We start from the raw sequence: 22,089 nt of genomic DNA on the forward strand, positions 1-22,089 counted from the left end.
TTTGATTTTAATTTAAAAGTGTATAAAATGAATAATTTAATTCAAAAAAATTATTTCTGAATATTAAAATTTCTGACAACAAATTGCAAAAACAACTGAAAACCGGCAACGGAAACAGAAACCGACAACATAAGCAACCGCATTTCTATAATCAGTTCCTTCATTGTGGACAAATAGAGACAAAAAACAGCAACAATACCAAACAAGCCCTAAGTTCCTTCGAAACAAAACAAAAATAAAAACAACCACAACATACTTTTGAAAGAACAAAGAAGTAAGGCTAGAACAGAATAAAATACATAAAGACAAAAATAAAATAACATTTAGTAGAAAGAATCAGCCAGGAACAAACAAAAACAATTCATAAATAAAAGAGGCTTCATACCTTTCCCAAAAAACTGTATGAAAATTTGGAAACAGAGTTTTGCTTCGCAAAACCCTTGATAATATAAGTTGTTTGTGTTTTCCATGCCTAATCTAGAACATAAAGAGAACAAACAAAATCAACACGTTGCAAGCAATGCAAAAAAGATAAATAAATAAATAAAGTTCCTACAACACAGCAAATAACATTTACAGCAAAACCAAACAAAAAAAACGAAGACATCTCATATTGGTTAACTACTAGTTTGTAGTGGGCTCTCGCCGAACTACGTCAAAAAGGAACAGGATATTGTAAAAGGACCATTCAAACACCAACAAATTGCAGATCATCCCAACCACTAGTTTTTCTTTCAGTCACATATCAATAAAGAAATAAGGAACTGAATCCCAATAATTCCATCTAATAGACTAAATAAAAGAATAATAGAAATGGGAAAAATACCCGCAACAAATGCACAAATTATATAAGAATCCTCAAACATATCTGGAAACCAAGAAATATGCATGAAACTAATATAGAAGATAGGCATACACGACTGCAAATACATCCTTGGAAGATACTGGCCCAAACAGAGCATGAGTTACCCCTGCAGAATGAAGGCAGCAAATAAAAATCCCACGTGGTTTGAATAAAGGAAAATCTGGGTCAAACTCAAACAATGTCACCCATGACAAAAAGAACATAGGAAAGAAAGAACTCAGATTACAAAAATTGATACTTCAAAATCAGCAAGAAAGTAGGAACCAATTCCACATAAGAAGAATTAAACCAAATTCTTAGAACATGACAGCATTACTGTAAAAAAATAAGAAGTATATGAGATTTCTGCCCAACAAACAATAGAAAATCTTCCATATGCACAAATGAGTAGCCACAGCTCCTATGTAAGCTGACATCTAAATTTCAATTCATTAATAACCAACACAATAATAACACTCTTAAAATACAAAATCATAAATATAAAAATACCAACCCAGCTGTTTTTAATCCCCAACATATTTTTTTGTAATTATGCTAACCCACACTAACTTCAAATTTTAATATGAGAAGATCCAACACAAAAAGGTAAGCAGAAGAAAATTAATTAATAACATAGAAATGTTATATTTCCTGGAGAATAAAGTGAAGAAATACTAAGGCATATTCAGTACATTGAAAATATAATTTAAACTTATTTTCCTTTCACATCACTTTGCACAATAGTTCATTCATAAACTATCTCATCATGACCCAAATTCAGCAATGAAATATAAAACTCCCCAAATCAATAGTCAAGAGTTCAAAGGATAAAAGCAATAAGCTGGACTTCAAGCAAAGAACCTGAATTTTATTAACAAAAATATGTTTGAAAATTCCACTGAAGAGTAAGAAGTCACAAACACAATTTAACACAAAAGAAATAAATAAATAAACCAGACACAGAACTGGCCAGATCAATGTGGAATAAACAACATAAGCTCAGTCCCCCGCTCTGTTGGCAGTAGCATGAAAAACTACATGCTGCATATCAGCCAAATTGGAAAATACATCAAATAGAAGCTTCCTTAATCCTTGCACTGCATATTCACCAGAGTAAACTCCCTCAACACGGTTGTGAACAGTCAGCATGAGATAATCAATGTTGAATAATGGGTTTCTACTCATAATCACGATCAACAAACATCATCTAATGCAGGCTCCTCTAGGTGTGGGTGACTGCCATGGAAACTGAATTCATGGCAGTTCAGATGTCATTATCCCCTTTTAGAATACTCCTTAGCCTCCCTTTGATTCTGTCAATCTTCTAGGAGTCCTCCATCGACAAACCCAAATCGCAATCTATGACATAAATAAGAGATGCGAATCGACCATTGATGCAAGCCCATTCTCTGGCCTCAACCACATCGCTATATACCCGCGGGTACTACTGCAGCATGGAGAAGTAGATTACTAAAAGTAAGGATTAACCTCCTCCTTGTCTTGATGACCACCAAAAACAATGGCCCGAGAACCCTGCCGAGCTCCCCAATGTAAGAATGAACCATAAGCTGGAAGATTAGAAGCCCAAAAGACACCCTCCAATCACAGCTCCTACCCCTTCCAACGTCAAGACAATCACATCAAGTCCCACCTAATACAACCAACCAAACACACAAATGCCCTTTCTTCCTCCGCATGAAAATAAAATCTCCAGATATGGAATCACTGACCCCTCTATCAAGCTCCAACGCCCACCTACTCCACAGCGAAATTGTCAATCAAAATCAAACCAAGGCCACACTCAAGCGCAGACCACTTTGCTCCAAGACCCATGCGGAAGTCACATGCCCCCAACTACCCAAAGGCTACGGACACAGGAGCTCCATCAGGCAGAAGACCACGTCCCCCAAATCCCTCACAAAACTGACGTGACAGAAACACGCATCAATACTAGATGCAAAAAAGTTCAAAAATTTAGTATAGATAATCCCACCAGAGAGGCTACTCCGCTGAATCCGAACTGATGGACCAATTAATAATAATCTTTTCCCACTCATCTAGCCATAACCTATAAAGGCAAATATTTAAATGCTGCTGTTGATCACATCTTCTCAAAGCAATCATATCAGTATTCCCAACAGGATTACCTGAGAACCATGCAAAATCTTGTGATGCTTAGGGTCTTAAGTGCTACATCAAGACCGTATCCCCAGCAAATAGAAGGTTGCAAATCTTTTCATCCATGGGAACAACATTCTGGGAATGAACACTATTTCGCAAACTCTTTCTTTCTTTTCTGAAAGTATCCGTTCCACAAACCCTGCCACATTTTTCAAGACCAGCTAATAGCACACTGTATGTGCCTAATGCGGGATGGATCCCTTTGCCCTGCATGGCCTTGAATATTTGAAGTCCTTTGTCAAAACACCCAACAAAGAAGTAGGCACCAATCAAAGCAGTGTAAGTGGAAGTGCATTTCTGTTCCTCAGGCAATAAATTAAATATCGCTTCAGCAGACCCAGTCCTCCTAGCACACCCAAGCCTATAAATCAGAAGAGCACCCAGATAAATTCCAAGAGAAAGTCCAGCCCTAACCATTTCCTCAACAATCTCCACAACCTTTGGAAATGAATTGGTTCTTAGGAAAACACCTACTAAGGCAATATATGCAGTTTTCTCAATATTTATGCTCATTTTTACACCATATTCAAAGCACAACAACGCACCATTTGGTCTGCAATGAGCACAATTCAACATAATGATGTCAGAGACAATTGCAGTTTCCAATTTTATTTTCCTATTAACCATCTCAGTAAGTAAGTGATCGATGACAGCAAATTTCTGCTTTGTCAAGAGACCTTTTACAAGTTCTATATCTACATAGTTATTGTAATCAGAGGCAGTTGCTCCAGATTTAACCATCCCCTCCTCACTGATGCATCTACAATGAGGATTAACACGCCTGAGGAGAACATCACTGACACCCGCAATTTTTAAAGTTTCATGTGCTTGCAAGTATATAGGGTAGCGTAGGACAAGGGAATTATCTTTCATATACTGAAGAATTTGAGTCAATGCCCATATCTCCCCAGCTTTGCAACATTTCTCGACCAAAATATTACAAGTAGCTTTATCAGGTTGTACGCCAGCTTCTTGCATTTTGCTAAAAATCTCAAGAACTGCTTTGTATTTGCCTGGAACCAGTAAAAAAAGGCATCATTTTCCTCTCCACACAACCTTAGGCTCCGTTTGGAACTCTAGAAAATATTAGAGAAACGAAAGGAAAATATCAAAGAATCCACATTTTCATGTTTGGTTATCAAGTGGAAAGTAAAAAATATATCAAATATATGAACAAAAAATTTTGCTTTCATTATATAGAAGAGATTTACATAGTTGTTGCCTTATTTTCAGCACTTAAATGCTGCCAGATTTTCTGCACTATTTACAGCCTAATCAGCATTGTTTACAGCCTAATTGTTGGCTTTTCTAGGTTTCATCCCATTTTGATAATGATAAACCAAGGCATCTAATTGTGCTACTAAGTATATTTACAGGGATTAAGGTATTAAGCACAATAACATACGTAAATTGGAAAGCCATGAAGCGTACAAGACGATGATAATTGGCTATGAACATGGAGCATATTAAGATCAAGCTTGAAGACTATAAAGATATTTATGGAGCTCATGAAGTCCGAGCTTGAAGAATTTAAAGAAATTATTTCATGTATTTTGTAAATATGACCTATGTAAGTACACTTTCATTGATTATGTGAAAAAACTCATAGGTGACCTTAGTTGGACCTTAGGCACTTTATATTCCATTGAAAATCATTTTTAAGATGTGCAAAAATTGTTTTAAAGTGTTGAAAATTATTTTACAAATGTGCAAAAGTTATTTCATAGTGTTAAAATCACTTTTGGAATGAAAACCCCAAAACAAGTTTTTCAAAATTCCCTTCATGTTTCTGCCGCCGCATTGATGAGCAATTTTCTCAATTAATCAGTTCTCATATTAAAAAATATTTAACATGAAAGTTGTGAGATTTTCTCTTAACTTTCTTTTAATACCAAGAACATCCCGTTTGGAATTTTCTAGAAAAAGCTATGCCCAAAATACTGAAGGGTGCCTCCAGGGGAAAACCCAAAATCCAGCTAACTGAACCCTTGGCTTGGTCGACTGGACCTCTCAGGAAAAGCGACGTAACGGATGGAAAACAGCTAGTTTTCAAAATAAACAATTATTTTTTCAACCCCCAACGGTCATAAAATGGCTAGTGGGCCATTTTGGTTATAAATACAAGGTTTCTAACTTGTTTTAATAAGGAGAAAAAAGAGAGATACACATCTATCATTCAAATCCAAGTTTTTGTTCCTTTGTTGTAAATCTTTCTCAAGCACTTTGCAATTTCTTTGTTTATCCTTCAAGTGCTCACCTTCTAGAGTCCTCCTTTAAGCTTCATTCATATTCATTTGGGAGTGTATTAGATTTGTGTTTCAATTGTACTCATTCACTCAATCAAGGAGCATTCATTGTACAACTTCTATTTTTTCTTTCCACGAACGACAATTCAGGTGTGAATCGTGCCAAGCAAGGGGATATTACTTGGAGAGGTATCTTCGCCTACAAGGAAGGATTGTAAAGGCATCTCCGCCAGTAAGGAGGGATTGTAAAGGCGTCTCCGCCGAGTGAGAGAGGGAGGTGGCTCCGCCTATTGAAAGGAGTGGATAGTGAAATCCTCAAGTGGTTTTCTTGAGGCAAGAACGTAGGCGGGTATAACCGAACCTTGTAAAATCTGGGTTTTATTTTCTCTTCCCTATACTATTTTATTTCCGCACACTTACTTTTATACATTTTAGGATTGCCTTTACATACTTAGAACACGAGCATAAACTGAATTTATATTTGTTGTGAATATTGATTGGATTTGCATTGATGATTATGGTTAAAATTGTTTAAGAATTTGCCTAAATTTTTTAAATACCCCATTCAGCCCCCCTCTTGGGATTACATCATTTCTAACATAATTGCCTGAATTATCTCCGTTAACATCCCCCCTCAAATTGATGTTGGTAAATCAAGAAGCATCAATTTGTCAACCAAGAACTGATGCCGGTGTCGAGAAAGAGCTTTAATGAATATGTCTGCAGTTTGACATTCGGTGGAAATGTGAGGAAGAGTAAACACTCGTTTGTCCAAGGATTCATGTATGGAATGGCAATCGACTTCGATATGTTTCGTACACTCATGGACGACAGGATTAGCGGCGATTTGAATAGCACTAGTATTATCAGCATGAAGAGGAGGAGAACGAAGCTAAGAAAAACCAAGTTCACACAATAACCCATGAAGCCATGTGATCTCATAGCATGCGGAAGACATAGCATGATACTCAGACTTGGTGGAGGACTTGGAAACTCTGTCTTGCTTCTTACTCTTCCAAGAAACGAGTGCATTGCCTAAGAACATGCACTAGCCAATAACAGAGCGATGAGTATCCACACATCCGGCCCAATCAGCATCACTATAACCCCACCAAGTGTAAGAAAGATTCCTTAGGAAAGAACAACCCGCGTGTAGAGGTTCCCTTCAGATATCGGATAATGCGGCGAACAGCGGCTAAATAAAGATGTCGGGGAGCCTGCATAAATTGGCTGACTTGCTGCACAGCAAAAGAAATATCAGGACGAGTAATCGTTATGTAGTTCAAACTCCCAACAAGCTGCCAATACAAGGATGGATCTAATAGAAAATCGCCTTCCTCTTGATGAAGCTTAAGATTTACCTCCAAGGGAGTAAGAACAAAATTACCCAATTGGAGACCAGCCAATGAAATCACTTCCTACGTGTATTTGTGTTGGTGTAACAACATACCAATCAGAGTAAGCTGCACCTCAAGGCCAAGAAAGTACTGCAAGAGACCAAAATCTTTCATGTGAAAAGAGGCCTTGAGATGTTGTAATTGCTTAACTCAGTATCAAAGCCAGTAATTACAATGTCATCAACATATACCAAAAGCAATATAATTCCTCCAGAAGTCTTGCGAAGAAAGAGAGAGGAATCAAACTGACTTGGAGTAAAATGAAAAGCAAGCAAGGTAGAGCGAAATTTATCAAACCATGCACGTTGAGCCTGTTTCAGTCCATACAAGGATCAGCGTAACCAACAAAACCTCTGAGGAAGGTGTAGCAAACATGCCGGGAGGTGGAGACATATAGATTTCTTCCTTCAAATCCCCATGTAGAAAAGCATTCTTCACATCCATCTTCTGGAGAGACCACCCCTGCAACACAGCAAGTGCCGAGAAAATCCGCACAGTAGTCATTTTGGCAACAAGTGCAAAGGTCTCTTCATAATCAATACCATACTCCTATCGGTTCCCAAGAGCCACGAGACGGGCCTTATATTTGTCCAGTGATCCATCAAACCAATACTTGAGTACACCCATTTACAACCAATAGGTTTTACACCAAAGGGACAAGTCACAAGATCCCAAGTGTGAATATCTTGTAGAGCTTGGATTTCTTCTTGCATGGCCTGCTACCAACATGCTTGGGTGGCTACTTAGGTATATGAATGAGGAACAGAAACAGTGTCGAGAGTGGCACTGAGGTATAAGGAAAACCATACCTATGCAGTGGATGTGTAACCTGAGTGGAGGGCCGAGGAACCGCAAAATCAGATGACGGATAAGTGTCTAGAAGGGGCGTTGAAGAAGAAGGAGGACGTCGATGATACACCACACTTGGTTTAAATCGCTCTATAGAAGAAGACACGTCATCAAAAGCGGGAAGAATAGTAATAGAAGTATCACAAATAACCTGAAACTGAAATAAATATTGATTTTCGAAGAAAATCACATTCCGAGAGATCCGATATTTTTTTGCATGATCATCATAACAAATAATTCCTTTTTGGGTAGGACTACATCCCATAAAGGCACACGTGACAGATTGGGCAGCAAGCTTGTGACACTCAACAAGTGGTAGATGAACAAAACAGACACACCCAAAAGTATGAAAGGATTGATACTCAAGAGATATGCCAAATAATCAAAAATAGGGAGAATCATAATTTAGAGTGGCAATATGCAAACGATTGATCAAATAGATAGCAATAGATAAAGCTTCTACCCAGAACTTAGAAGGTACAGAAGAATCAATCAACAAAGTATAGACGAAATCCAATAGATGACGATTCTTACGCTCAGTGACTCCATGTTGTTGAGGGGTATAAGGACAAGAATGCTAGGAAAGCCGCACTCGACAATCTTTGATGATATGGCCTTCTTTCTTACAGTAGTTACAAACTTTCTTAGGACAGTTATGAGCAATATGACCAAACTCTTTGCAACTGAAACACCGCAACTTGTTCCTCCCTCTCCCTTGTGTTGCATATGCTACATTCACAGCCTCAGAAAATACCTTCTCAGAAGTCATACCCATACGAGTGGATGACCGTTGTTCTTCACGCAATAAATCTCCCAAACAAATATCCAAAGAAGGAACCGGATTACGGTTCAATAAACTGGCTCGAACAACAAAGATTGGTCACAAAGTGAGACTCAATCATCCCCAAAAGCCAAGAGATCACCTTAGCATCCTTGACCTCCCATTGTGCAAATTCCTTTTCATGAATAGGAACTTGAGTAGAACTATCAATATGATTTGATAATTTGTTCCCTTTCAAGAACATTTTAAATTGGAATTCTCACGTAGAAAAATTCTTTCTAGTAAATTGAACAATAGTATTTTCAATAGACATGATGAAAAGCACTAAAAAAAAAAGCCCAAGAGTCAACCAAATAAATGACAAGTCAAACTCAAATCAGGTACAAATCCAAATAATAAGAGGTCCACAGACACAACTAGATTACAAAAGCCCAGAAGAAATTTAAAAAATAAAAATAAAAAAAAATAACCCAGATCAAACACGGATGCCTAACTCAAAATACCTGCCCTGTGTGAAAAATGACACAGCAGAGGAAGAAACATAGCACCTTCATCGATCAATCCAGGAGGAGTCGAAGCTGCTGACCACCACAGAAACTGCTGACAGCCACAAAGATGTGCAGCCACCATGAGAAAAAAACACCGAGATGAGTAGCCCGCAACGAAGGACAGCGTGCGCAACTAAAAAAAAATTCGAGCAGCCCCAAACGAAACTCAAAACCACCAAAGTGGACACCACAGAGAAGGCTGACACCCACGAAAAGCAAGAAAGAACTTGCTGAAACCAAGAGGGAAAAAAAACAGTGATGAGAATCGCACCTAGTGATTAAGACCAAAACGACAAAATCAGAAGAGGGGCTCTGATACCATGTTAATTTTGGTTTGAATCCCCATTCCATTAGGTTTGCTTTCATCATATAGAAGAGATTTACATAGTTGTTGCCTGATTTTCAGCACTTAAATGCTGCCAGATTTTCAGCATTATTTACAGCCTAATTGCCTGAATTATCTCCGTTAACAAATATAACAAAAATGGGTTAGAGTCCTCAAATCAAGGATGTGGACATCAACAAGTGCAGAAAATATTCTGCATAACAGCAGGCATATGCAGCAGAAATATATTAGTTTAAATTACTTTGAAACTACATCCAACCTAATTTTTTAGAAACAAAACAAACTGGCATTATAAAAGTCGATTATTTATAGAACCAGATACACCAGGCACTCTGACAAGATAGTGCCAGTGACAAAACACTAGAAAGCAATCCAAGAAATACAAACATACGGAGTAACGAAACTTTGAGAAGAAGAATGAATGTTCCACGTAAGTAACACTCCAGTGATTATGAGCACTAGCAGGCAAATTAATTCAGATGATAGACATATGACACACCATGGATCAGATGTAAAATAGCGGAAAAGTTAGCAACAAATGGAAACTAGCATGAAAAGGGAGCATCTGGCTCCAATATACAGGGCGTCAGCAAGTACTTCCATGATTTTATCTGCAGCAATGCAGTCCAGGACACCATCTATTCACATTCTATCAAAAGAAAACATGAACAGTAGCAAAGTAAGACAAGGTTTTAAATAGCAGTAGTGGCAGCTTAGTGCAACAGTAATGTGTGTAGCGGGAAGAGGGAGCAGTGAATGTTACATAATGGGAAGCGGGTACAATGGCCATGATTTTTTATCAAGCACAGACAACCTTACGTATATTAATATATTTGCATAATTTAAGCTTTTAGCCCTTCTTACAAAGAGTTTTAGCGTATTTTGAATTCTTTAGTTCAACTAAGTTGTTTGGCAAGGGCAACAAATTTACATTTGTTTTAAACCGCTATTGACAGAAAAATGGTGTGTGCATGTCTATGTGTGTTTTTCTACTTTTTCATTATTCTTATGTGTGATAAATTAATAAATAAAACAAAATACATTATACACTCCATTAATCTAATAGACACATAAGACATGAATAATACAAATTTACAATAAACTAAAGAAGTTCTATTATTTTATCTGTTTAAGTAATAAAAAAAAATTTTAACTTGAACACGACAAAAACTAGAAAAGAAAAGAAAGTTGAAATTGAAAAATAAATAACAAATATATCAAATTAATAATATCAGAAAAATAAAATATTTTCTTAACAAATTAGTGCTATCAAATAGTTAATTAATGCATCTCTTGTAAGTATTTTTTTTATAAAAAAAAAAAAGTAAATTTTGTATCATTATCATCCTCACTATAATCCTTTTTCCCCCTCTCTTCACATAGTATATTGAAAATGATTTATGAAAGAAAGGAAAAAACAAAAGTGAGTAGAAAAAATAAAAAAATATTTTTTCCTGTAACAGTCCAGTATCAATTAATTCAAAGGCTGTAGCGGCATTTATGTAATGGTCACAGCCCATAACGTCCACGACTACCGTGATTTTTCTTCCCACCAATTTTGAAGCATGTAACAGTATCAAGAACCCAGAAAACCATTAGATAACAGTAGTGACTGCTATTTAAAACCATGACCTAATACTCAAGCTTGTACCAGCCACATCTTGTCAACATTCCCTAGCACAGGTCAATAACCACAAGAATGCAAGTCTGAAATGAAACCAGCACTGTAATAAAAAAAAAGTTACACAAGGGCAGTGGGGATGCCATTTTTTATTGTAAAGGAATCAATACATCCTGACATTAGTTCACAACACACAAGCAAGGCCCAATGAGCTTGATCAAGTGATTATCTTGTCATTGAAGGTTCTTAGCCTGATTTGACATGACTTGAAACTTGAAAGTGCCATGAAATGATTCGGAATGCATGTTAAGAGACTATCAAAGATAAATTATTGAATTAGGGCATGTTGCAAAAGATATTCTATATACTTCTATACAAAATGCTCCAAGTATTACACCAGTTCTACATCACTAAAAGTTGTGTGCACTTTTGAGTGATGGAGTGTAAGTGATGGAGAACCATCAATGGAGAACTTTAGATGCTTTGTATCTATTGCATTAAAAATTAGAACTTTTATTTTAGTTTGGAAAAGTTCTGGTTATTTTACAAGTTCAGTTACTTTAGGGGTACTTTGTGCATTCTAACAATTTAATGGTCATTTTTACAATGATTGTTTTAGTTGGAATGTTGGGTTTCTCTCTCTCCCTCCCTCTCTCTTCCTTCTTCCCTTCGCCCCTATCTGGTTCTCCATTCCATTTCTATTTTCTGTTGTCTTTAGTTTTTGTTGCCTGGCTGTGTCTCCCCTCTTCACCCATCTTCTCTTCCTCCTATTACTCTCCCTCAATTCTCTCTTTCTTTCCATTTCCCTAACTGTCCTGTATCTGTAAGTCATTCAACCAAAAAGAGGGAAAAAAAGAAAACAGTATAACCCTGGCTCATTCATCTCATCCTACAGGCTCTAACAAGAACTCTAATCAGAAGCCAACCTATTGCTGCAAACAAATTTTGAAAGAGGCGCCTGGTATAGGTAAAAGTATTGCATAAATTAATGTATTGTGCCAAAAAAGGACACAGGCGGAAACAATAGGCATAGCTCACACTCACCAGACCGAGCAAGATACTCCATTAAGACTGTATAGGTGTAACAATTTGGAGAACATCCAGATTGCAGCATCTCCTTGTAGACATCTGTTGCTTCCTTCACTCTTTTATTATCTAATAGAACCTTCATATAAGCAGTATAAGAAACAACTGTTGGACGACAGCCCGTAGCTTTCATTTCTTTCCATGCCTTCACTGAACCATCAATATCCCCAGAATTGGAAAGCCAATGCAGAAGTGAAGTGTAAGTCACAGCATCAATCTTTATCCCTTTCTCTTGCATCTGCTGAAAGACAAATTTCATTGATGAAATCCTCCCAGCCTCTCCAAAAATATCCAGCATAGTTGTGTAAGTGAACTGATCATGCTTAAAACCTTTCAGCTGTGACGCCCAAATGAAAAACAACCAGGCTTTCTCCATTGGTGGGTGGGTTTTGAGAACCTGACTGACTGTGTACGAATCCCATTTCACAGAGAGCCTCTCCAGCTGTTCTTGAGCCGAATCCCAAGTAGAATGCCTTAAAATTTTCCATATGCTACCAATAGTATCCCTCATATAAGCTTTTGGACCCATATCCTCCCGCTCAATTGGTTTCCCAGATTTCCCCGTCCTTCTACTAAATTGGTGAAATTGTTTCTTTGGTTTGAATCGGTGAAGGGAGTGAACACCTCTAATGGAAAGTTTCTGAAGGCCAAAAGACCAATCATTGCAGATGCCCAAGAACCACTTGAATTTTCTGATAAATCCAAAGGTGCCATAAGAACTGAACATAAGTAGCCACAAACACTATTTGGTACTTAAAGACACTTTCGTCATCCAATGTGCGGCAGCGGCAGGAAGAATCAGCAGTAGCAACAGCAGCAGCAGGAGAATGGATTCAACTATCTAATCTAAGCAAAATAAATTTCACAGAAAAATAAAAAAAATCAATATTTTCATTGCCAAAAGAAAATATAAAAAAAAAAAAAAATTGTGGTTAAAAATCATTAAAAAGAAAACTTTCAAGGAACCAATCAGTAGCTTCAAATCAAAACTAAATTTTCTCACAAATAGATGAAGGGATGAGAGAAACAAAGCAAAACAAAACCCTATTTGAGGTCAATTGGACAGGATTGCCGGTTGCAAAAAATAGTTTCTCCTCCAACATTGCACTTACTACTAGTACTAATGAAACGGAAAGAACGAAACTTACTCCCAACAAACCACATATTGAAATAGAGAATCGCCTGGCATCTTAACAACTGATAAAGATTTATTATCAGGCACACATGCTTGGAAACAGATGCTTATACTTGCATCTTTGGTGCTTAAGAATGAAATGGAATGAAAAAAATCAATTTTATCACCTATTTCTTCATTCTCTCAATTCAAATTTTCATTTCATTCCATTCTATTCAATTCCATTCCGCAAACCAAACATAACCTAAGTTGCATTTTCTTGGATGCCTATCTAAATATTAAAAAAATAATAATAACAATAATGGTTAGCACATTAACAATATGGCTTTAAGACAAAATGTGAGCTCTTCCTGATGATTTGACTCTAAAACAATATGTCAGCTTACTAACCTAATACACACTTCACTGGGGATGAGAGGAAAGGAATTATAATAACACCATATGATATGAATGTAACATCAAATAGATTTGATGTTTAATGATACTTCTATAGAAAACAAAATGAATACATTAAAATAAACATTCAGTTTATTCATATCCATCCCAACATCCTTCCAATCGTAATTCTCCGACTAAATAATACTTTAAGGCACATATCAAGAAGCAATGCCTATTAAGCGTATTTAGCAAGCTGATATGTATACCAGGGCAACTATTATACCCTTTAAATCCCAGAGTGTTGGGCCATGAGGAAACCACAATGTCTAATAATCTAACAGATGACATGGTTTTTATGATTCATGGAGGAGAGGATTCCTTGGAGGAGAATGGTGGGAAAAGAAGGATAATCGACCTAATGGGGACCTTTTGGGCAATCTTAGCAGTTTTAATACATTTGTTAGAGGTATAGTATTTATGTTAAGGGGAAAAAAGGAAAAGAAAGGTTTTGGAGAGGGTTAAAGGGATGGAGGTGGAGGTGTAGTTTTTGGAGATATTTGAGGTGGGTGAGTAGTTGATTTCTTTTTGAATCCAAATACAGCAGTACTCCCCATATTTTTTAAGGTATAAAATGTAAATCCAAAAGGCCATATTTTTTTCATTGATATCTACTTTCACAAATTGTACGGGTCTTAAGCATAATATAGTGTATCATTAGCTACATTGAAGATTAGTTACAAAATAGTAACATTTAATGATTTAAATGTAAAGTATGTTCTAATGTATATATGATAGATACTCACATACACAGTAATAACAAAAAAATAAACCTTGAAGTATAAATAATAAACTTTAATATGCCATAAAGGAAACAATAATTTAATATCTATGGTTTGTAAAATGGGCATGGCTCTACATGTTATTTGTTGCTTCAAATACAGACATAATAAGCTATAGAAGTATAAATAACAAACAATAATATAATACATGGTAAGCCTATACATGGCATTGAATACAAGAAACAAGAACAAACATAGAACAAAGATCTGTCACCTAGCAAGTTATAAATTAATATGCTTGGAGGAAAAAACATGGCAAACAACTAATAATGCCACTACAACATGAAATAGAAAGCAAGCTTGCAAACCATTGACATATTGGTAGTATTCTGTGTTTATAAACACCTCAATTCATGGCCTAATGGCCCTATCCATTTTACCACACAAAGAAGAGGAAAAAGGGCCATTTGGTTTATACATATATAAAAAGTACAGCCCAGTGCACAAAGCTCCCTCGTATGCAAGGTCCAGGGAAAGGGCGGACCACAAAGGTATATACATGTATAACATCCCAAATTATGCCAATCCTTCTCATTCATACCTCAACCTACACAATGTGTTTCTAAATATGTGTGTTTGTGTGCATGCCTATTGTCTTGATAGTAGTTATATACATTAAATTATCAATGTAATTTTTCATAATCTGCAAAGATGATTCTCAAGAGAAAGCAATGAATCCATGGCTTGGCTATCTACAAGTTGAGGCTGCCGCTCCGACAACTAAGTGACTGTTATCCATTGAAATATAGTTCCACAGCCTCCACTTTGGCTACAAGGATAAAATAAATGAACACAATCCCCATCAAAATCAGTACCTAGAGGCCAAGGATTTACCTTGAGTGATTGACTAAAATGAATTTACAGGAAAAACCTGCAGTTTGTGCTAGTGAGTGGATAGTGGCCCATTAATGAAAACAATGTCTTTGTCCAAAAACCACCAATGAACAACTTGATCAGGTCTAGAAAAGAGTGCCCCTTCAAACGCCTTGTTAGTATGTGGATAAACCATTCCTACAAGTCAAGCATAACTTGCCATCCACTATCTTTTGAAGATAGTTCATGTTTTGCAAATCAACCTTCTCCTCAAATGTAAATCTTCATGCAACTTCAAAAGGAATATCAATTTCATGACACCTTTATATGCATCTCCAATTCCAAATGGGTAGGCTTAAACCATTGCTTAGTATTAAAAGAGAACAGCATGGGTACCAAATACACACAATCACACACACACACGTATATTAAGGGGTGAGAGAGTGATGAAGAACCACCAATGGAGGATTTTAGATGTTCATATTGTATCAAGCTCTTAATATTTTAGTTTGGGAAAGTCTTGTTATTTTATAAGTTAAGTCAATCTAGGTTTATTTTGTGTATTTAAGTACTTTAGGGTTATTTTGTAATTTCTCATTTTATTGGAGCCTTTATGTAAATATGTGTTCTAGTTAGTAGTGGGTTTAAGTGCTGGACATGTAAGTTTTTGTACAGTTATTGTTTGAATCAGATTGCAGTTTCCCTCTCTGTCTCTCTCTCTCTCTCTCTCTCTCTCCCACAGGTTCTGCTGTACTTCTTCCTCCTCCTCTTTTCTCCTTCTTCCTTCTCTTCTCTCTTCTGATTCTGTGTTCTGTTCTGTTTTGTTCTTCCCCTTATCTGTTATTCTTTTTCTGTTCTGCCTCCCTACTGCTGCTGCTGCCTCTATTCCTCTTCTATTCTTCTTCTTCTTCTCCTTCTTCTTCTTCTAGTTCTCCCAATTCTATCTATATATATAAATTCTAGTATCTGTCCTACATCAAATTGGCATCAGAGCCAAATTCAATTCAGCTCCAAACTTCCCTGTTGCTGTTCTTCCATCAGATTTGAAAGTCCTACAACAATCTCCGTTAATGTTCATCCAAAAACTCAAACCACATCCACCACACGACTGCAATCTCTGACAGGCTCCATTGCTTCAATAGCAAGTCAGAAGTCGCAAGAAAATCCAGAAAACAGAAGTATTCATCAGCCTGCAACTTTTCCAGGAAATTACAGTCGTGCCACTGGGTTTCGAAACCCTAATTTCCACCAACCAAATCACAACACCTCCCTTACCACCAAAAACAGACACCCCCGAAACCCCTTCCCCTACAAAATCATCTCCATCCAACAAGGGGGTGGCCCCCACACACCACCTGAAAACTTTCCAGCCGACTCCCCCCTAAATCCCCCATTTCCTGCAATTCTTCCTGCACAGCCATCCTCACTGGAATACCCACCCTCTGATCTGGTTCCACCCAGAAGCTCATCACTGGAGGAGCCATGAAGGTGGCTCACGCACCACACTCACCAACCACGCACATGAGGAAGTTGCCAGACTTTCCCTGTTTTGCTCAGATTCACAAGAAATTGCTTCCAGCTTCAAGAATTTGGATTTACCTGATATTTTGAAGCTTTCTGAGTGAATATTGAAGTATCAAGCTTGGTTTGCATTCCTACGGTGAAACACAGCCTGCTCTTGGGCTGCTGAGCAAATTTCAGAGTTTTGAAGGCCTGCCAACATCCAAATTGAGGCCTAGTTGTCGTGTCTTGAGATTTTACTGCAACAAATTGGTTTTCCTCTGAGATTTTTATGTTGATTTGAAGAAATTAAACTTGGATTGCTTAGTATATATTTTTGGAGGGTAAAATCAGTGCGCTATCATAGTTCTTGAAGCATCTATGAGAAGTTGAAGTGAAATATTTGAAATCTCAAAACTACAAAGTCAAAGCAAGGAGGTTTTGGTAACATTATATGGACTTACACTACTTGGACTCCATAGAAATTGATTTAATGTTGCTTATCTATTTGGTACTTGTTCAAGTTTGCATCGGACCATCGGTCCATATTTACTCTTTCATTGAAAAAAATAATTAAAAAAAAAATGAGTAAATTCGATATATGTGGTTCCTACATAGTTGGCAATTCTCAACCATTACTGGACCAACCATGTAGTCTTAGACAACTTTCTTCTAGTGTCACCTACTATTACCTTAAATTTAGAGACCTCATTTATCAGTGTGCTCTTAGTAAGGAACCTAGAATGGTAACTTTGTTTAAGAAAGGGTTGAGGGATGAAATCAAAAGGTTTATGATTATGTGAATTCAAAAATATCCTAGTACTCTCTTTGAGGCTTACCATATGGCTTTGGAAGCTGAGAGATTTCTCCAGCCACCAACCTATAACACCACTTCCTATCTTGAAGAATTTCATCATTCTAGATCTATTTCTCCAAGTCATGTAGTATTCCAAGATCCTCACAAGATGTTCAAGAGAAAACTCAAATGTGGAAGATAAACAATCAAATATCGAAAGTGCCAATGCAAATTCTTGTGCAATTGAGTATCATGACTGCATAAATGATTTGCATATGACTAGTGCACAATTTTTTGATTCTTCAGTGGACATGACTCATGAATCTTCTCAATGGTCAGAAGGTAGTCCTAGGCCCATTGAAGATCTTCAATAGAAAACTCAACTTGTTGAGGATATCAAAAGTGCCCATCCAAATTGTTGCATAATAGAATATCATGACTACATAAATGACATGCATATAACTAGTGCTCAATTTCTGACTCTTCTGCTGATGTGGATCATGAATCTTCTCAAAATGAGGTTGTAGACTTGTCTTTAGTGACTTTAAGCACTGTTGGGGCCTCTAGGCCAGAGATGGACCTTGATTTGTCATCACACTTAGTTGTTGAAACTCGCAATGAACAGCAAGATGAGTTGCCAACTATTAGGACAGATATGCCTATCAATGACCTTGCTCTTCAACCTCAATTTTCCATTTCTAACCCAAAGAGCAAGGAATAATTGGTTGTTGCAGAGTTTGTTGAAATTTCTTCAATCATGGAACCTATTTGTTGAAAATCCTCTTGAGATTATTTCTCCTCAATCCAATGATCATGCACCTCCATCCCTTTCATCTTCTCCCTCTAAATTTTCCTTAACCAAATCTAGTGAAACATTGTCCATCATCTTAGAGTATGGTCCAAATGCATATTTGCTAGAGCAGCCAATAAATTTGGATATTAAATTGATTTCTTGTTTGGAGGACTTGTTATTTTATCAAAGGACATTGCAGCCTTCTATGCCAATTAGGGTTGGACAACCTACTATATATTCTCCAACGGTGATTGACGATGCAATGCAGGTCATGCCTCTTTTTGATTTGCTTGCAGGTTTTACTTTGTTCCCACACATGGAGCTAAAGCTATTATGCCATTACAAAACTCGAGGTCGAGTTTTCTCTAACAAGGGGAGTCTGATGGAGAACCACCAATGGAGGATTTTAGATGTTCATATTGTATCAAGTTTTTTATATTTTAGTTTGGGAAAGTCTTCTTATTTTAGAAGTTTAGTCAGTTTAGAGCCTTTCTGTAAATATGAGTTCTAGCTAGTAGTGGGTATAAGTGCTCGACATGTAAGTTATTGTACAGCTATTGTTTGAATCAGATTGCAGTTTGCCTCTCTGTTTCTCTCTCTCTCCCGCAGGTCCTGCTGTTCTTCTTCTTCCTCCTCCTCCTCCTCTTCTTCTTCTTCTTCCTCCTCCTCCTCTTTTCTCCTTCTTCCTTCTCTTCTCTCTTCTGATTCTGCCTCTCACCTCTGTTATGTTCTATTTTGTTCTTCCCCTTATCTGTTCTTCTTTTTCTATTCTGCCTCCCTGCTGCTGCTGCTTCTCTTCTTCTTCTTCTTCTTCTTCTCTTCTTCTTATCTTCTTCTTCTCTTCTTCTTATCTTCTTCTTCTTCTCCTTCTTCTTCTTCTAATTCTCTCAATTCTATCTATATATATAAATTCTAATATCTGTCCTACATCAGGGTGGGAGCAACACACAAGGCAAGAACCATTAATAAATGAGACCAATCCAACATCTTCATAAAGTAATCATTTCCTAAATTTTAAAAAAAAAAAAAAAACGAAAAAAACAAAAAATATATATAACAAAGCCAATCAAAATAAATAAAATTATTTTTGAAAAATACAAGTGCAAATGATATTTCATGTCTTGTACAAATCAGCATAGTAGTCCAATTTTCAATAATTAATAGAATAGGGAGTTTCCTTGTGCTTGCTTTTAGAAAACTGAGAGCTCAACCGAGAATGGATGCAAAATCTTTAGGGCATAAGCACAGGTGTAAGAATAAGCGACACTCTTTGCATGTCAAGAAACTTGGCAAAAGAATTTATAGAAGCATGAGCTTGCTGCAATATTTTCAGCACCTAGTCTGTGGATGATGGTATGCTCATAAAGTTTATATCAATAAAAAAGGGAATATAGTGCATTTCCTTCACAATTCTCAACTTCTGTTATCGTATTATGAGCTTTGTTTACTTACACTCCGTTTCTTTTTCACGTTCAACAATTTCCTTTTTACGTTAAAACACATCATGTTAGACTCTACACAAACATTTCCTTGTTTCTACCTAATCACATTTATTCATGAAGATGATAAATAAATAAATAATATATTGTTCATGGAACCTAGGGATTATATTCTTGCCATCCAAAAAGTTACTAAAATCAAGGAAGCATAATAGTTTGCTAAAGTCTCTAAGTATGATTTTTAGAAATAATTTAGGGCAAGAAAAAAGGAATCTAAATTTAAATTGAATATTTTTAGAGACTAAAATTAAACTGAAATAAGGGACTCTTATGCTCTAATTTGAGAAAACCTAATATTGAGTCTTTTTCCCACACAAATTTCATCCTAATCAATACACATGAAACTCAAGGATGTTCTTTATATGAAAATTTTACCTAAACAATCTCGTATACAACTAGATCCAAAATGTACCTTAGCAAACTATATTGTCTAATGTCACGGTCCCACATCGGATGTGTATTAGGGAGATCTTGGGCTTAGAAGGAGGGTGGGCTCCCAACTAAGTGAGATGCCTTTTATAAGACAAACCTGTGAGGTTAGTGGGCCAAAACAGACAATAAATCATCGGAATTGGGTCCAAGACCGTTACATTTGGTATCAAAACTCCTTGGGGGTACTATCATGTGAGTTGATCCAACCTCGGGGTACTATCATGTGAGTGGATCCTACACAGAGGTGTAATCCACTTTGACAAGGACATCAGAGATCTAACGAGGGGATCTGTCGCAATCTCACATTGAATGTGTACTAGAGAGATCATGCTAACAAGGGTATCAAAAATTGGATGAGAGAGTCTGTCGCGAACTCACATCAGATGTGTATTAGGGAAATCACGCTGATGACGACGTCAAATATTGGATGGGAGAGCCTATCACGATCTCACATCAGATGTATACTAGAGAGATCTTGGACTCATAAGGAGGGTTTGGGCTCCAACTAAGTGAGGCGTCATAAGGCTAGTGGGTCAAAGCGGACAATACCTCATCAAAGTTGGGCTCGTGACCGATACACCCAACTATGTTCTCCTCAAACTAATCTTAGTCATTCCTCTAAATTCCAACCACTGTTTCCATGTAAAATCTACTAGATGCAACTCAAATACACAAATTGAACAATAAAAAATAAACAAAAACAAATAAAGTTCAATTCTTTTTCTCTTTTGGAAAAAAATCATATATGCATCCCAATTCAGCTACACCACACGTTCAAACCCCTAACATCACATTGAAGAACTACCTCTCAGAAAATATCACATTCAATAACTAAATTCACAGCTAAAGATTGCGTATTCCACAATAAAACGACATTTTTATATGAATGTGGTGCTTCAATAACTCTTAAATATAAAGAAACTAAAACTGCAGAGCTATGAGTTCAAATTCATCCTTCTTTTGCTTTATTGTCACATAATATTTGACTTAAAATTACAACGCATATTTCAAAATAAAAAGACCACCGAATTCTCTGAGACAAAATTTACCCCTAACAAACCATATGCACTAACGAAGAATGCCAATCCCTGGCAAGGGGATGCTTGCAAAAACTTAAATATCAGAAGAATTGTCAACATTTTACAGAATAGCGTGCCCTGCATGGGTTCAACAGTCATGGTGGGCATGGAATTCGGCAGGACATCAATTATAAGGTTTTGAAACTGGAAAATTACATTTTGGAGAAAGAGTCTTGATTCTACCTATTTTGAAATTTTGATCTCTTTTTTTCCGCAGCTCAGATCTCTTCCATACCACAAAGATACATTAAGAGAAATCGCTAAGACAGGCACGCTGGAAACCCATGGGCAATACGACTTCAGGAGGCGGCAGACGCGGTGCTGGATTAAAGCGCTGAGGGTGTAGAGCCGGCGGCAAGGCACCGCGGGGTCGGTGGCTCGAAGGTTAGAGATCCGGGTGATGAGCAGTGCGATTGGGGTCCCAAAGGTGGTTAGAGGAACTATGGAGAAGAGATTGCAGGGGCCGCTTGCCGTATGTCAAGGAGAGAGAGAGGGTAGCCGGAGTGGGCAAGGCCGGCACGGCGAGCAAGTAGTGAACTACACAGGCTGGGTGCCGGCTGGCTGTGACCGCGCATGAGAGGTGACGCAAGACGGATGGAGGCGTGGTCACTCATGAAGTTGCACAAGGGGCGGCCCTAGTGCACGTTTTTGGCTGAAACGAAGAGGGGAGGGTAAAGAGAGTGGGGAAAGATTGAATGTGATATAGGATCAAAATTGGAAAAGGAAGGACAAAAATGAGCAAGTTACCCATTAAGATGGATAAAACGGGAGTTTTTTTCAGTTTTATCTTTATTTTAAAATAATATATTAAATAATATCCTGTTTTGAAAAATATTTCTCTTAATGATTCTGATGTAATCTCGTTTCTTAATCCAACGAGATTTGTTAATTTCGTTAGACCAAGTAGTGAGATTTAAAAGGATAGG

The 22,089-nt window shown here is 37.1% G+C and overlaps 1 protein-coding gene across 2 annotated transcripts; it reads right to left on the bottom strand.

Annotated features, from left to right (window-relative positions):
* Positions 1-1,691: 1,691 nt before the first annotated feature.
* Positions 1,692-21,887, bottom strand: LOC131162532 (pentatricopeptide repeat-containing protein At2g01390). Of its 2 annotated transcripts, none has more exons than XM_058119128.1 (3): positions 21,347-21,887; positions 11,858-12,745; positions 1,692-4,038 (listed from the first exon to the last, which is right to left on the bottom strand). In XM_058119128.1, the coding sequence occupies exons 2-3, from the start codon at positions 12,624-12,626 to the stop codon at positions 3,035-3,037; spliced, it is 1,773 nt and encodes a 590-aa protein (XP_057975111.1). In that variant the 5' UTR covers positions 12,627-12,745; positions 21,347-21,887; the 3' UTR covers positions 1,692-3,034. The 2 variants fall into 2 exon arrangements, with proteins under 2 accessions (XP_057975111.1, XP_057975119.1); XM_058119136.1 differs by having other exon boundaries at positions 11,858-12,740; positions 21,347-21,818.
* Between the last annotated feature and the right edge of the window lie 202 nt (positions 21,888-22,089).

The sequence above is a fragment of the Malania oleifera genome, chromosome 1, assembly GCF_029873635.1.
Source record: "Malania oleifera isolate guangnan ecotype guangnan chromosome 1, ASM2987363v1, whole genome shotgun sequence".
Lineage (NCBI taxonomy): Eukaryota > Viridiplantae > Streptophyta > Magnoliopsida > Santalales > Ximeniaceae > Malania > Malania oleifera.

Excerpts from the sequence above, each read along its gene's own strand:
- LOC131162532 (XM_058119128.1), bottom strand. The coding sequence starts at position 12,626 with ATGTTCAGTTCTTATGGCACCTTTGGATTTATCAGAAAATTCAAGTGG. Across the intron at positions 4,039-11,857 it reads GGAGTATCTTGCTCGGTCTG|GCAAATACAAAGCAGTTCTT; the intron begins GTGAGTGTGAGC and ends TACTGGTTCCAG.